At 48.7% G+C, this 11,825-nt stretch overlaps 1 protein-coding gene across 1 annotated transcript; it reads left to right on the top strand.

Annotated features, from left to right (window-relative positions):
• Positions 1-345: 345 nt before the first annotated feature.
• On the top strand, positions 346-5,329 carry si:dkey-29p10.4 (tripartite motif-containing protein 14). Its single transcript, XM_062462504.1, has 7 exons — positions 346-715; positions 906-1,840; positions 1,946-2,041; positions 2,526-2,774; positions 3,220-3,242; positions 4,013-4,161; positions 4,383-5,329. The coding sequence occupies exons 1-7, from the start codon at positions 445-447 to the stop codon at positions 4,937-4,939; spliced, it is 2,280 nt and encodes a 759-aa protein (XP_062318488.1). The 5' UTR covers positions 346-444; the 3' UTR covers positions 4,940-5,329.
• Positions 5,330-11,825: the final 6,496 nt, after the last annotated feature.

The raw sequence follows: 11,825 nt of genomic DNA, 5'->3' as shown, positions 1-11,825 counted from the left end.
CCTTTTGGATTTTTATTAGACTTGATTTGAATTTCCAGAAATTCTATTGCTATTGTTCATGTTAATGTTAACTGTTAATGCCTTCAATGCAGTGAAGAAAACTATATGACAACAATATTGTTTAATGCAACGGATGTGTTGAGCTATGCAAGCGGGCCGCAAAGTGGAAAAGGTTGGCTATGGCTGGCCTGGAGATCCTCTTCTACTGGGGAGTCTGAGGATCTGCAACATTTAACAGAGTCAAGCCTAAAATATGACCCATTGTCACTGAAAGCTGTAAGTGACGCAATACGACGTGTGTATGTCTTTAAGAGAACCTCCATCTGCTATTAGTGAACTCAATTCAAACTCTATTTCCGCCTCCCTTTGGTTGTTGTTGGGTTTCGTTTTCCGACATTTCACCCAGCGCAAGGTTGGTGTTTATCGCAACATAACCCTACAACTATGGGAAATAATAGTAGCGGGACTTTGGAGAAAACGACACACGAATCATTTTTATGCCCTTTGTGCCATAATGTCTATCGAAATCCGTTTACGTTGAAGTGCAGACATTGTTTTTGCAAGGGCTGCATTGGGGAGCTGTGGAGCGATTCTGCAAACGGACCGTACTATTGTCCAGAGTGTCAAGATGAATACAGAACACTACCGTTTGAGAGAGAAACAGTGAAGCCTCTCAAACATGTTTGGCGGAAGTATAAAGGCAGCAAATCTTCAGGTAAGAACGGCGAATGTAAAGACATGTATTCCAGTTCCTATTACATCTCTTGAAAGTAGTGGTCGCTTATGAAGGTCAAAGTCTAAGTTGGTTTAGCGTATTGCAACAAATCTTTTTATTGATTGGTTGATGTCCATTTTTTATCTCGAGATAACGCTGACATTCTATCTCCATAACATGTCCTCACAAGGCCTTATCAACAATGAGGAAGTAATTGTTCTTGACGTAGTCAGCGGGGAACCTGTCAAGGATTCACCCCACTCCTCCCTCTCCAAGCGTCTCCTGGGCAAGCGAGCAGCCAGTTCGCCTGCACCAGGCCAACCCAGTGACAGCAAGAGACTGACCATGGGCTCTCAGGGACCAACAGGTGACGGAGAGAGACCCACCACCTCATCCTCGGTCATTCTCGGCAGGGCTCCTCGCTCTGGGCCATCTAGACCATCCTCTGAGCTATCAGATGGCAGTTACTCCATGTCCACAATCTCACAAACTGTCTCCAGAGCCTTGACACCAACAGACGAGCCCCCAAAAGCTACGTCCCTCCCAGCAGAGCACCTCGTGCTGGATAACCCTGAAGACGCCACCGCACCCCTGAGGAAAAACATCCGTCCTGTGAAGGAATCGACCATATCTGTCTTTGAAACAAAGTCCACAGCTGCACCCCCTGTCTCAACCATCCTCTCTGCAGTGGCGACTCCTACTGTGAAAGACAACGTCTCGAGATCTGTAACGGATGCCCCCAGAGAGATCAACAAAACCCCTTCACCTCCGACCGCCACCAGCTCCCCAGTCCGCCCCAGTCTGCCTTCCGGCGTGGGCCCTGTGCCTTGCCATTACTGCCCCAGCCCCAGGCACCAGCAGCCTGCAGTGAAGACATGCCTGATGTGTGGGGCCTCCATGTGTGCAGAACACCTGCGGCCGCACCTGGAGTCTCAGGTCTTCCAGAGCCACACCCTGGTGCCCCCCATAGAGGACATCTCCTCCTGGAAGTGTCTCGAGCACCAGGAAATGACCCGTATCTACTGCCGGCAGTGTGCCGTGTGTGTGTGCACCGTATGCACGGTCATCGGGGCGCACCGTCAACACTCCTGCATCAGCATCAGAGAGGCTGAGACGGAGCTCAGGGTGAGAACATTGATGACGCCGTCGTTTAGCATGTCATGAAAATAATAAAAAAAAATATTGCTTGCGCAAGGTATCAATGTTTGTTTTGGGTTTTGTTTTCTGTAGGAAAAACTGAAAGAAGAGATGGTGAAACTGCAGGTAGCAGAACAGGCTTTACAGAGCAGAGTGACTGAGCTGACTGAGAAGAAACTGTCTTTCCAGGTAAGAGACCTGGGAGTCCCCTGACCAGACCCCCTGACCACCGAAGAAAGGCGGGTGAGGGCGGGGGGAGGCACACACACACACACAACCCCATATCAAATGTGGTTGTGTGTGTGTGTGTTTAACCCTTGTGTTATCTTCGGGTCGTTCTGACCCATCAGTCATTGTGACCCACCGTCGTATTGCGACAACTTTACCGCATACAAAAACAAAGTGAAGCATTTTCTTTTAACCGTCGGGCTGTCTCAGACCCCCCACATTGCGAAGGTTAAAAGAAAATTATTTTTATTTGTTTTTGTATTGGGTAAAATTGGGTAAACACAACGATGGTTCGTTATGAACCTTTGGGTCATGTGACCCGAAGGCAGCACGAGGGTTAAATGTCTACGTGTGTATGATGTGTGTGTTCTTGCCTGTGTGTGTGTTCACATGTCTGTGTTTATGATCTCACGTCTGAGTGTGTATGGTGTGTGTGTTTTCCCAGGCGGTGCTGAGGGAGGCACGTGCGGCCGTGCAGCAGCAGTATGGAGCCGTGCGGGAGGCTCTGGAGCAGGAGGAGCACCAGGCCCTGCTCTGCGTGTCCCAGGAGGAGAGCAGGGCTGTGGGGGGCCTGGAGGGCCAGCTGGCCCTGCTCCGGGACAGCCTGACCACCGTCCAGCGGGGGCTGCATGCCGTGGAGGGCCTGGCTGACGCTACAGGGGTGGCACGCGTGCAGGAGCAAGCCTTCATCCTGGTGAGACCGCACTCTCGAACAACGTTACAGCGAAATGACCGTGAGGCATTGTGTGTGTGTGTGTAGATCAACTTGCTATGATAGGGTATTGGTATCAGTGTTTCCCCTTGGATTTTTTTCGGGGGGGGGGGGGGGGGGGGGCGGTAGACCTAAATTTTGCCTCCCATTCAATGAAAGTTGCATGACAGGCCCCACATGGCAGCATGAACAGGTAGCCTAGCAAGAGAAGGTAACCCTATTCTATGTGTTTAATATGCGGGCCGCCCCTCCAAAACAATGGTAGGGGGAACACTGGGTATAGCTCAGTGGTAGAGCATATGACTGCAGGTCAAGAGGTCCTAGGTTGAAATCCTCCCCCATGTACGTCGCTTTGGATAAAAATGTCTGAATGAACACCTTACTGTTCTTAATGTGTCTTTTAAAGCTTGTTTGTTATTTCCAACAGGAATACAGCAAGGTAACCAAAAGGTAAGACATTTTTATGAATATAAACTCTTTTATCGCATGATATGGGAATTAAGAATATGGGGAAAGTGTGACGCAATCAAAACAAAAAAGAGTAGTAAATTGAGCCTAAGTCACGATAAACCAAACCTTCGTAGCAGGATGGTGTGGACAGTCACAGGAAATCCTCATTTAATCTCTTATGTAATGTCCACCAGCTTCCCTCGAGAATGACTCTCTAATCTCTTCATCATTCAGATGAGATGGGGGAAACACAGATAAACATGCCTCACAAGCTTGTTCAGCACCCAGATGCTTTACTGCTAAGATTTGTTGTGGTGTTAGGAAAGCCTAGCAAAAGGTGAAATTGGCTGAATACTTGCAATACAGTGGACTGTTTACAATACTAATACAAGCACAAGTAACACATTGCACTGTTGCAGATCCACATGCAACACAAATTAATGTATAACTACTTTCAATATAGACTTCAAACCCTCTCTCCTTACCATCCACATTTTTATCCCTCCTCCCCCCTCAATCCCTCACATCCTCCTCCCTCCCTCCCTCCCTCCCTTCCACTAACTCCTCCTCTCCTCCCTCCTTCCCTCCCTCCCTTCCACTAACTCCTCTCCTCCCTCCCTTCCACTAACTCCTCTCCTCCCTCCCTTCCACTAACTCCTCCTCTCCTCCCTCCCTTCCACTAACTCCTCCTCTCCTCCCTCCTTCCCTCCCTCCCTTCCACTAACTCCTCTCCTCCCTCCCTTCCACTAACTCCTCCTCTCCTCCTGCAGTGTGGATGAGGGCCAGGTGAGTGTGGATGAGTTCCAGCCTCCCGAGGAGGTGAACAGAGCCCGCCTGGCCAGCCTGCAGCAGTGGACAGAGAGGAGACTAGACTCTGTGGTCATCTCCTTACCAGACCGAGACCCCTTCAGACTCCTCTGTAAGTAGTCCAGAGACCCCTTTATAGTCACTCGCTCACTCACACCCCCATTCACATCAATGGAGCTGAAGAGGAGAGTGTCCTGTGTTAAGTTCCTCGGTGTGGATGGTGTGGTTGTACATGATAATGAATCTCGTAGTTGAATCACCTACTCACTCTCTCAGCAGCTCCTGGTTTACACTAGTTTCTTTTTCTGTGTGTGTGTGTGTGTGTGCGTGCAGATGGAATCAGTCCTTCTCTTGACCCTAACACAGCCCACCCTAAGCTGCTGTTGTCTGAGGAGAACAGGAAAGTGGTCTACACAGAGGCTCCGCAGGCCTGCCCGGAGCAGGAGGCTCGATTTAGCACGTTCCCCCAGGTTCTGGCCTCTCGGGCCCTGGAAGAGGGCCGCTGGTACTGGGAGGTGGATGTGCCAGGCCAGCTAGGCCGGTGGAAGGTAGGAGTCAGCGAGGGGCGTATTGAGCGGAAGGGCCAGAAGGACAGCTGTCGTATGGGCTTCAACTCCTTTTCCTGGTGCCTGGTGAGCGAGAAGGGGAAGATTGAGGCCCTGCACGACAAGGTGAACGTTTCTGTCGACACAGGGGAGCTCCAGAGACTGGGAGTGTTCCTGGACTATGAGGACGGAAGCCTGTCATTTTACAGAGTGGCAGAAGGGGGCGCAATGACCCTTCTGCATCGATTCCAGCAGAGGTTCACAGAACCACTTTACCCTGCCTTGGCGGTGTCCAAGACCCGCTTAACCATCTCTGATCTGTTCCATACACCTCCATCTCGTTAGCGGTTGGAGTTAGCACTGGACCAATTTTTTTATGTATTCGGTGCGACTTTTTAAACAATTTTATAATCCATTTTATAATCTTATACTGTTCTATTTGATAATGACTGTTCTTGCCAACGTACATACAAAATTGTTTTAAAGATTCTTTTAAGACCACAATTTTAAGTGACCTGACTATATTTTTAAGACAACAATTCTGTATTTTTTCTGAGTGGAGGATGCCATAGAACTGTACCCACACGTAACAATAGGGGGCAGTGTTAGGAAAATATTTAATTTCACTTGTAGTCACTTCTTACTCTCTAAGAGTGTCACGTTGAACGTGAATCTCAACGCAACGCAATGTCTTTTTACGTTTTGCATCCAAGACAATAAAGAAGTGTAAAATGTTCATATGTCCCAACGCTTATTTTTGGAGGCTTACCTTGCAATTCATTAGAAACAGGTGTGTGTGTGTGTGTGTGTGTGTGTGTGTGTGTGTGTGTGTGTGTGTGTGTGTGTGTGTGTGTGTGTGTGTGTGTGTGTGTGTGTGTGTGTGTGTGTGTGTGTGTGTGTGTGTGTGTGTGTGTGTGTGTGTGTGTGTGTGTGTGTGTGTGTGTGTGGGTGGGGACACACACACTTGTTCCTTTCAACAGGTGGTATGTCAGCCTGCTCCGATTCAATCACCAATAAACCAGGGGACTCACTCTGGGGTTGGGTCTCACATACCGTCAGTGTTGCCAAGTCACCTTGCACCCCGAGAAGAGGTAAGACTCGTCATTTGACAACCTCTATGGGGGCTGGACAGAGGCTGGGCTGGACAGAGGGTGGGGCTGGGGCTGGACAGAGGGTGGGGCTGGACAGAGGGTGGGGCTGGGGCTGGACAGAGGGTGGGGCTGGACAGAGGGTGGGGCTGGACAGAGGGTGAGGCTGGGGCTGGACAGAGGGTGGGGCTGGACAGAGGGTGGGGCTGGGGCTGGACAGAGGGTGGGGCTGAACAGAGGGTGGGGCTGGACAGAGGGTGGGGCTGGACAGAGGGTGGGGCTGGACAGAGGCTGGGGCTGGACAGAGGGTGGGGCTGGGGCTGGACAGAGGGTGGGGCTGGACAGAGGCTGGGGCTGGGGGGCCATAGCAGCTGCTGATGCAGCAGCTTGGAACCAGAGCTGTACCCCAACTGGGCTAATTACCTTTGTGAAGGCCGCTGTCTTTTTCTGTTACCAAGGGATCAGGCAACAGGTGCCAACTTTGCACTTGTCTTTGTAAGATCTTGGGGGTTGGTGTACACACACTAAGAGCTTGTCCCTTGGCTCTTCGACACTTGCAAGTGCATTTCCTCTGCCAAAACTTCAAGTGGACATGTTTTCAAAGTTTAAAAAACAAATTAAACTTAATGTAATTCCTAGCAGGTGCGCCGGGCTGCCATGACAACAATTTCACGGCCACAGTTAAGCATTTGAGTCTCCGTCCAAGTGTAGTGGAAGTCTTTCCCTCTCCCCCTTTCTCATGTTTCTCTCTCTCTCACTCTCTCTCTCTCCCTTGATCTCTCTCTGGCTCCCTCTCTCACTTTCTCCCTCTCGCTGTCCCCTCTCTCTCTTCTCCCTCCAGCCGCTCAGAGTCTGCCATACGAGGCCGAGATGCCAGAAATGTCTCACAGGGAGAGCTTTAAGTGAGAGGATAATTAAATCCCACTCTCTCTGTCAGTCTCCTGGTCAGTGGGACTGTTCAGCCCCATCTCTGACTGCTCCCCTGGCCTCTCCCAGCTCCTTGTCCTTGGTGAAGCTCGCTGGGATCTGTCAAACAGCGCGGCCATCATTACTGTCGGCCTGTCAGCCTTGTTAGATGGCAGATGTTGGAAGGAACCGTTTGAGGGGAAGGGGAATTCACAAAGTATGTCAGTAAGGTTGTCTAACCTAGTGACTGTAAGCCAGGGACAAGCCATGGATCTGAAATGTGAATTATTTCCACAAAAGGGTAATTACTTTTTAATTTACCACTTCAAGAGCCTGCTGGTTGTGCATGCATCCTGTTGTGCCCGAAAGAACATCTGCTCTTTTTCATTTAATGTTCTTTTTCAAAAACAGGAACCACTGAGAAAGAACTAATTTGTCAGTGTTGCCTACAAGACAAACAGTTGCGGGTTGTTTGCTACTCTTGTTAATCTCGTTGTGGCACAATGCCATCAGCAAATCCATGAAACTGTTACTTTTCATACGGATTGTTCACTTCCTGTGTCCTCACTCCAAAGCCAGCATGTCACAATGACACCATTCAGTTCCTACTCTTCACCTGTCGCGAGCTGGGAGATGACGTTCAACCCAAAGGTTGAGCCAGGTGTTAATGAGCTTCGTGGTCATTTGATGTGTTGCTCATTAAAGGGAATGTGGCTGTTAGACTGTGGGCAGGACCTCATTCACTCCGCATTGTCACGCTGCCAGGGAAACGTAATAAGCACATATTCTAAGATGTTGTATCCAGGGGTTTGACTGTACACTGTCGTTCCCTAGTTACTTCTGTATACCTATACTTACAGAACCTTTCAAGATGGCAACAGGTCCAGTGGATATCTTCTGACACTGACAAATATACGTACCAGTCCAGAAGGATGCTAGTGGTCACCACACTCTACAATAGTGGGATTAGGGTTTGTTCATTCTATCCTTGTCTTACTGTACGTCTATTTACATTACATTTACATTGTCATTTATCAGACGCTCTTATCCAGAGCGACTTACAGTAAGTACAGGGACATTCCCCCGAGGCAAGTAGGGTGAAGTGCCTTGCCCAAGGACACAACGTCATTTGGCACAGCCGGTAATCGAACTGGCAACCTTCAGATTACTAGCCCGATTCCCTAACCGCTCAGCCACCTGACTCCCTGTTTGAAGGCTTAAATGTTCTGTGAGGCATGTGTTACACACACACACACACAGAGGGCTCTCTCCCAGCATGATGATGTAGCCGATCGCTCCCAGGGACCCAGCGGCTGCAGATAGGGACATTGTCTAGCCATCAGTCTGTGACCCTGGACTGACCCTGGGCGGTGCCCGTCCCTGCTGTACGTGGGCCTCTTCCGGCCGCTGTCATGGCAACACGACGCGGGATCAGGTGAGCATCTGGAGTGTCACATGATCCTCAGTCTCTTATCACCCGCCCGCTTTTTACGTAAGAGAATCAATTTGCAGTGTGGCTCTCTCCCCCCCCCCCACCCCCCCCCCCCACCCCCACCCCTCCCCCCCCCCCCCGAGGAGGCCCTTTTGAATTTCATGAGCTTATTTACCATAGCTTCTGTTGAGTGTTTGAATTGAGTGTGGTGGAAAGTTCAGTAAATTCAGTCAGATGAAAACTCTGGAACGTTTGGTCACTGCATCCTTCTCCCTCCTCTCCCCCCCTCTCCTCTCCTCTTCTCTCCCCTCCTCTGTTTTCATGGATCTGACCTTTCCCAGTAGCTTTATCGGTCAAGTCAACCATTAATACATCAGCTCATTGAGATTAGGAGGAAGCCGCGGAGAGGCAGGGCATCAATTTCCAACTGTCTCCCTCAGCTCTAGTGTCTTGCTGTTTCTGACTCACTCTCACTTTATCCCTCCCTAACTCCTTCACTCTCTCACCGCTATTCCTCCATAACTCCTTCACTCTCTCACCGCTATCCCTCCAGAACTCTTTCACTCTCAGAATGACAGCAGCTCTGTGCAGGCTGGTCTTCCTCTAATGTTGGTGTCTGTTCTCCCAGTTGACCTGTTCTTCCTCTTCTCTTGTGGCTGACATCAAGTATCGCTCTGACGTCTAAAATAGTTGCTGATGAAGTCCTTCGAGCTCTAATCCCGTTGCTGGCCGGTCTGATCGTTGATTGGGTGGGAAAATAAGGCTTCAATGTTCTTGGGACTGTCTGTGATGAAGCTACAATCTGGTATTCTGTTCCTCTACATTTCGGTTCACCCTGTTGGTTTAATGGTGAATGCAAGTAGAGATCTAAGTCCTTGTTCAATAAACCTCTGTCAGTCATCTGGTCTGCTCCACAGACAGCTTCCCAGCACAGATACTCATCCTCATCTCTTGGATTTAAGGGTGACACCGCCGGCAGATTAAATCTCCAAAGAAACACACACTTGCAGCGGTCGTTTAATGGATCTGTGAGAGATGGGGAATGTCCTTCATCCTTTTCTGTCTGCGTTTCATGTCTAGTTATTAAAACGTTCCAGATTTAGTCATTTAGCAGACGCTCTTATCCAGAGCGATTTCCGGTAAGTACAGGGACATTCTCCCCGAGGCAAGTAGGGTGAAGTGCCTTGCCCAAGGACACAATGTCATTTCGCACGGCCGGGAATCGAACCAACAACCTTCTGCTTAATTGCCCGACTCCCTAACCGCTCAGCCATCTGATCCCCTACAGATTGAATTAAAGTGTGCTTGTGTCGTTCCAAAGCGAATATTTGCCCATGGTGAGAGTGAATGCACATCAATTTGCTGATGTGTGTTCTGTGAGTCAATGTGTTTGCATTGTGTGTGTGTTTTAATTTTTTTAATTTTGTTATGCTTGGTCATTGCACTGGTTCACACAGAAACCTTTCACCAGAAACATTTTCACCACAGACTTGGGGGTCATATTTGCTGACATATCTGAGTTTGATCGGCCTTCTAGCCTACTGTACACACAGTCAAAATGACACCCAGGAAGGTCTCCCATCAAAATAGTCTGGGACTAACATTTAGGGATGCCTTTCACCCCAGAAAGGAGCACTTGGCATTTTCAGCTCCTTAGTAGGACCGGGTAGAAGTGAGGGAGGCCAGGGAAGGGGCCTCTTAACCCTTGTGTTATCTTCGGGTCATTCGGACCCATCAGTCATTGTGACCCACCGTTGTATTGCGACAACTTTACCGCATACAAAAACACAGTGAAGCATTTTCTTTTAACCGTTGGGCTGTCTCAGACCCCCAACATTGCGAAGGTTAAAAGACAAATATTTGTATTTGCTTTTGTATTGGGTAAAATTGAGTAAACACAACGATGGTTCGTTATGAACCTTTGGGTCATGTGACCCGAAGGCAGCACAAGGGTTAAGTCCGTAGTGCTTTTGAACACATCAGTCCAGCATGCTCCTTTCTGGTACAGTAGAATGAGTGAGATTCAGGGTCCTTTTCAAGAGATTATTCTCCTTCCTACTGTAATCTCCCTGGGTGTTTGATGTTGCCGCCACCTCCCCCCCACACACACACACACGCACACATGCACTCGCACACAGACTGAGCCATTTGGAGGCTTTTATGTTTACGCTGAAAGGGAAGGTTCAGGATTGGCAAGGTAACGAAAGTGGAAATGCTGGATGGGGAATATGGCATATAGAAGGGATGGATGCTATTGAATGTTAGGGACTGTATTTTCAGGTGCATGGCAGTAAGCTTTTTTGCACATTTTGACAGTAATTTGAAATGGACAATGGATGAGAATAAAATAGGTCCGTCAGTTTGGCACATCCAAGAATAGAACTGCAGAGCATTACAGGCACACTCTTCTAAACAGTGTGGTGTATGAAATGCAGGTCAGCATTTCAATGTTTCCCAGGTGATTTAGCTATTTCACACCTGGTATTACTGCTTAAGCATCACAGGCCTCTTGGTGTTCTTCAGTGGCTGTAATTGGTGTGAGCAGCAGTGAATTCATAGGAAACATTTGAGTGTGAAAACATCTGAACTTGTTACTTGTCTTGCATGTGTGGGTGTGCCTGCTACTAAGATCCTGTAGGGTTTATTGGAGTGTGGACCTCTGAATGACCTCCTCTTTGTCTCACTTTACTCTGTTTCACCCCCCCTTTCATCTCTCTCTCTCTCTCTCTCTCTCTCTCTCTCTCTCTCTCTCTCTCTCTCTCTCTATCTATCTATCTATCTATCTATCTATCTATCTCTATCTATCTATCTGTTTCTAGCTCTCTCTCTTCCAGGTGGTCCTTGAGCTGTTTCTCAACTGAGTCATTCAGATATCAGATTGTGTTTCCCAATGAATATGCCACTTCTTCCCCGAGGCAACACACGGTTCACACCTGAACGCACTCAGGATTTGCGTCCGTCCTTCCTTCCTTCCTTCCTCCTATTATCTGCAGGCTCCAAACACTGAGGATTACCAGATATAATAAACTAGCAACTGTCAACAGACAACACAAACTGGAGCTAAGATGCAGAGAGATTTTGCCAGCGAGGTAGTGAGTGGGCGTTGTGGCGTCACAGTACGTCTAATCACCAGGACAGTGTGTGCTCGACCAGCGCTGTGCTCTCAGGGGAGGCAGGGGATGAGATTGGCTTCGTGACGCCCTCAGTAACAGTTTGGTCCAGATGAACGCATCCAGAGACAGCCTCTGACGGGGCCAAGTGTTAAAGGAAGTTGGCATCATTTTTTTATACGATTTTGATTTCCCTGAAGAAAGGTCATGTTTTCACGGTGATGAGAAAAGCAATCTGGGATCCACTCCCCTCTCGGTGAGCGAAACAGCGTAACTATCTGTCCCTTTGCTTCTTGTCAATTTAACGACTGGTCAGTAGGGCCCTGTCAGTAGGGCCCTGTACAAATCAATGGCATCCTTTACATGAGAATATCTTAATGACACGAGTCTCACAGAACCTGAGGGTTATATTTAACAGCCACAGTGAAGTTGATCTCTACCTTCTTTGGGGAGCTATATGTACATGGTTCAAAGCTGAGATCCAAACATTGTCTCGGTGTGGCTGGTCAGGTGTCCCCATTTGAACCCTTTTGAAACATTTAGCTCAGAACATCTGTGTATCCTATCTTTAGAGGAGTCTGACATCTCAGAGCTGCAAAGCATGGCCCTTCGCTACGCTTTAGATGCGGTGAGTGCACATCAAATCATCACTGATGCTGAATAAATGTGACCCACGATCAATTTCATCCTCCTCT

This window comes from Osmerus eperlanus, chromosome 5 (genome assembly GCF_963692335.1).
Source record: "Osmerus eperlanus chromosome 5, fOsmEpe2.1, whole genome shotgun sequence".
Taxonomy (NCBI): Eukaryota; Metazoa; Chordata; class Actinopteri; order Osmeriformes; family Osmeridae; genus Osmerus; species Osmerus eperlanus.
This window is presented reverse-complemented; position numbering and strand designations above follow the sequence as displayed.

Bases quoted from the DNA above. Each gene is read 5' to 3' on its own strand.
- si:dkey-29p10.4 (XM_062462504.1), top strand. From the start codon at position 445: ATGGGAAATAATAGTAGCGGGACTTTGGAGAAAACGACACACGAATCA. The intron at 2,042-2,525 runs GTAAGAGACCTG...GTGTTTTCCCAG, and splicing joins AGAAGAAACTGTCTTTCCAG to GCGGTGCTGAGGGAGGCACG. The intron at 2,775-3,219 runs GTGAGACCGCAC...TATTTCCAACAG, and splicing joins AGGAGCAAGCCTTCATCCTG to GAATACAGCAAGGTAACCAA.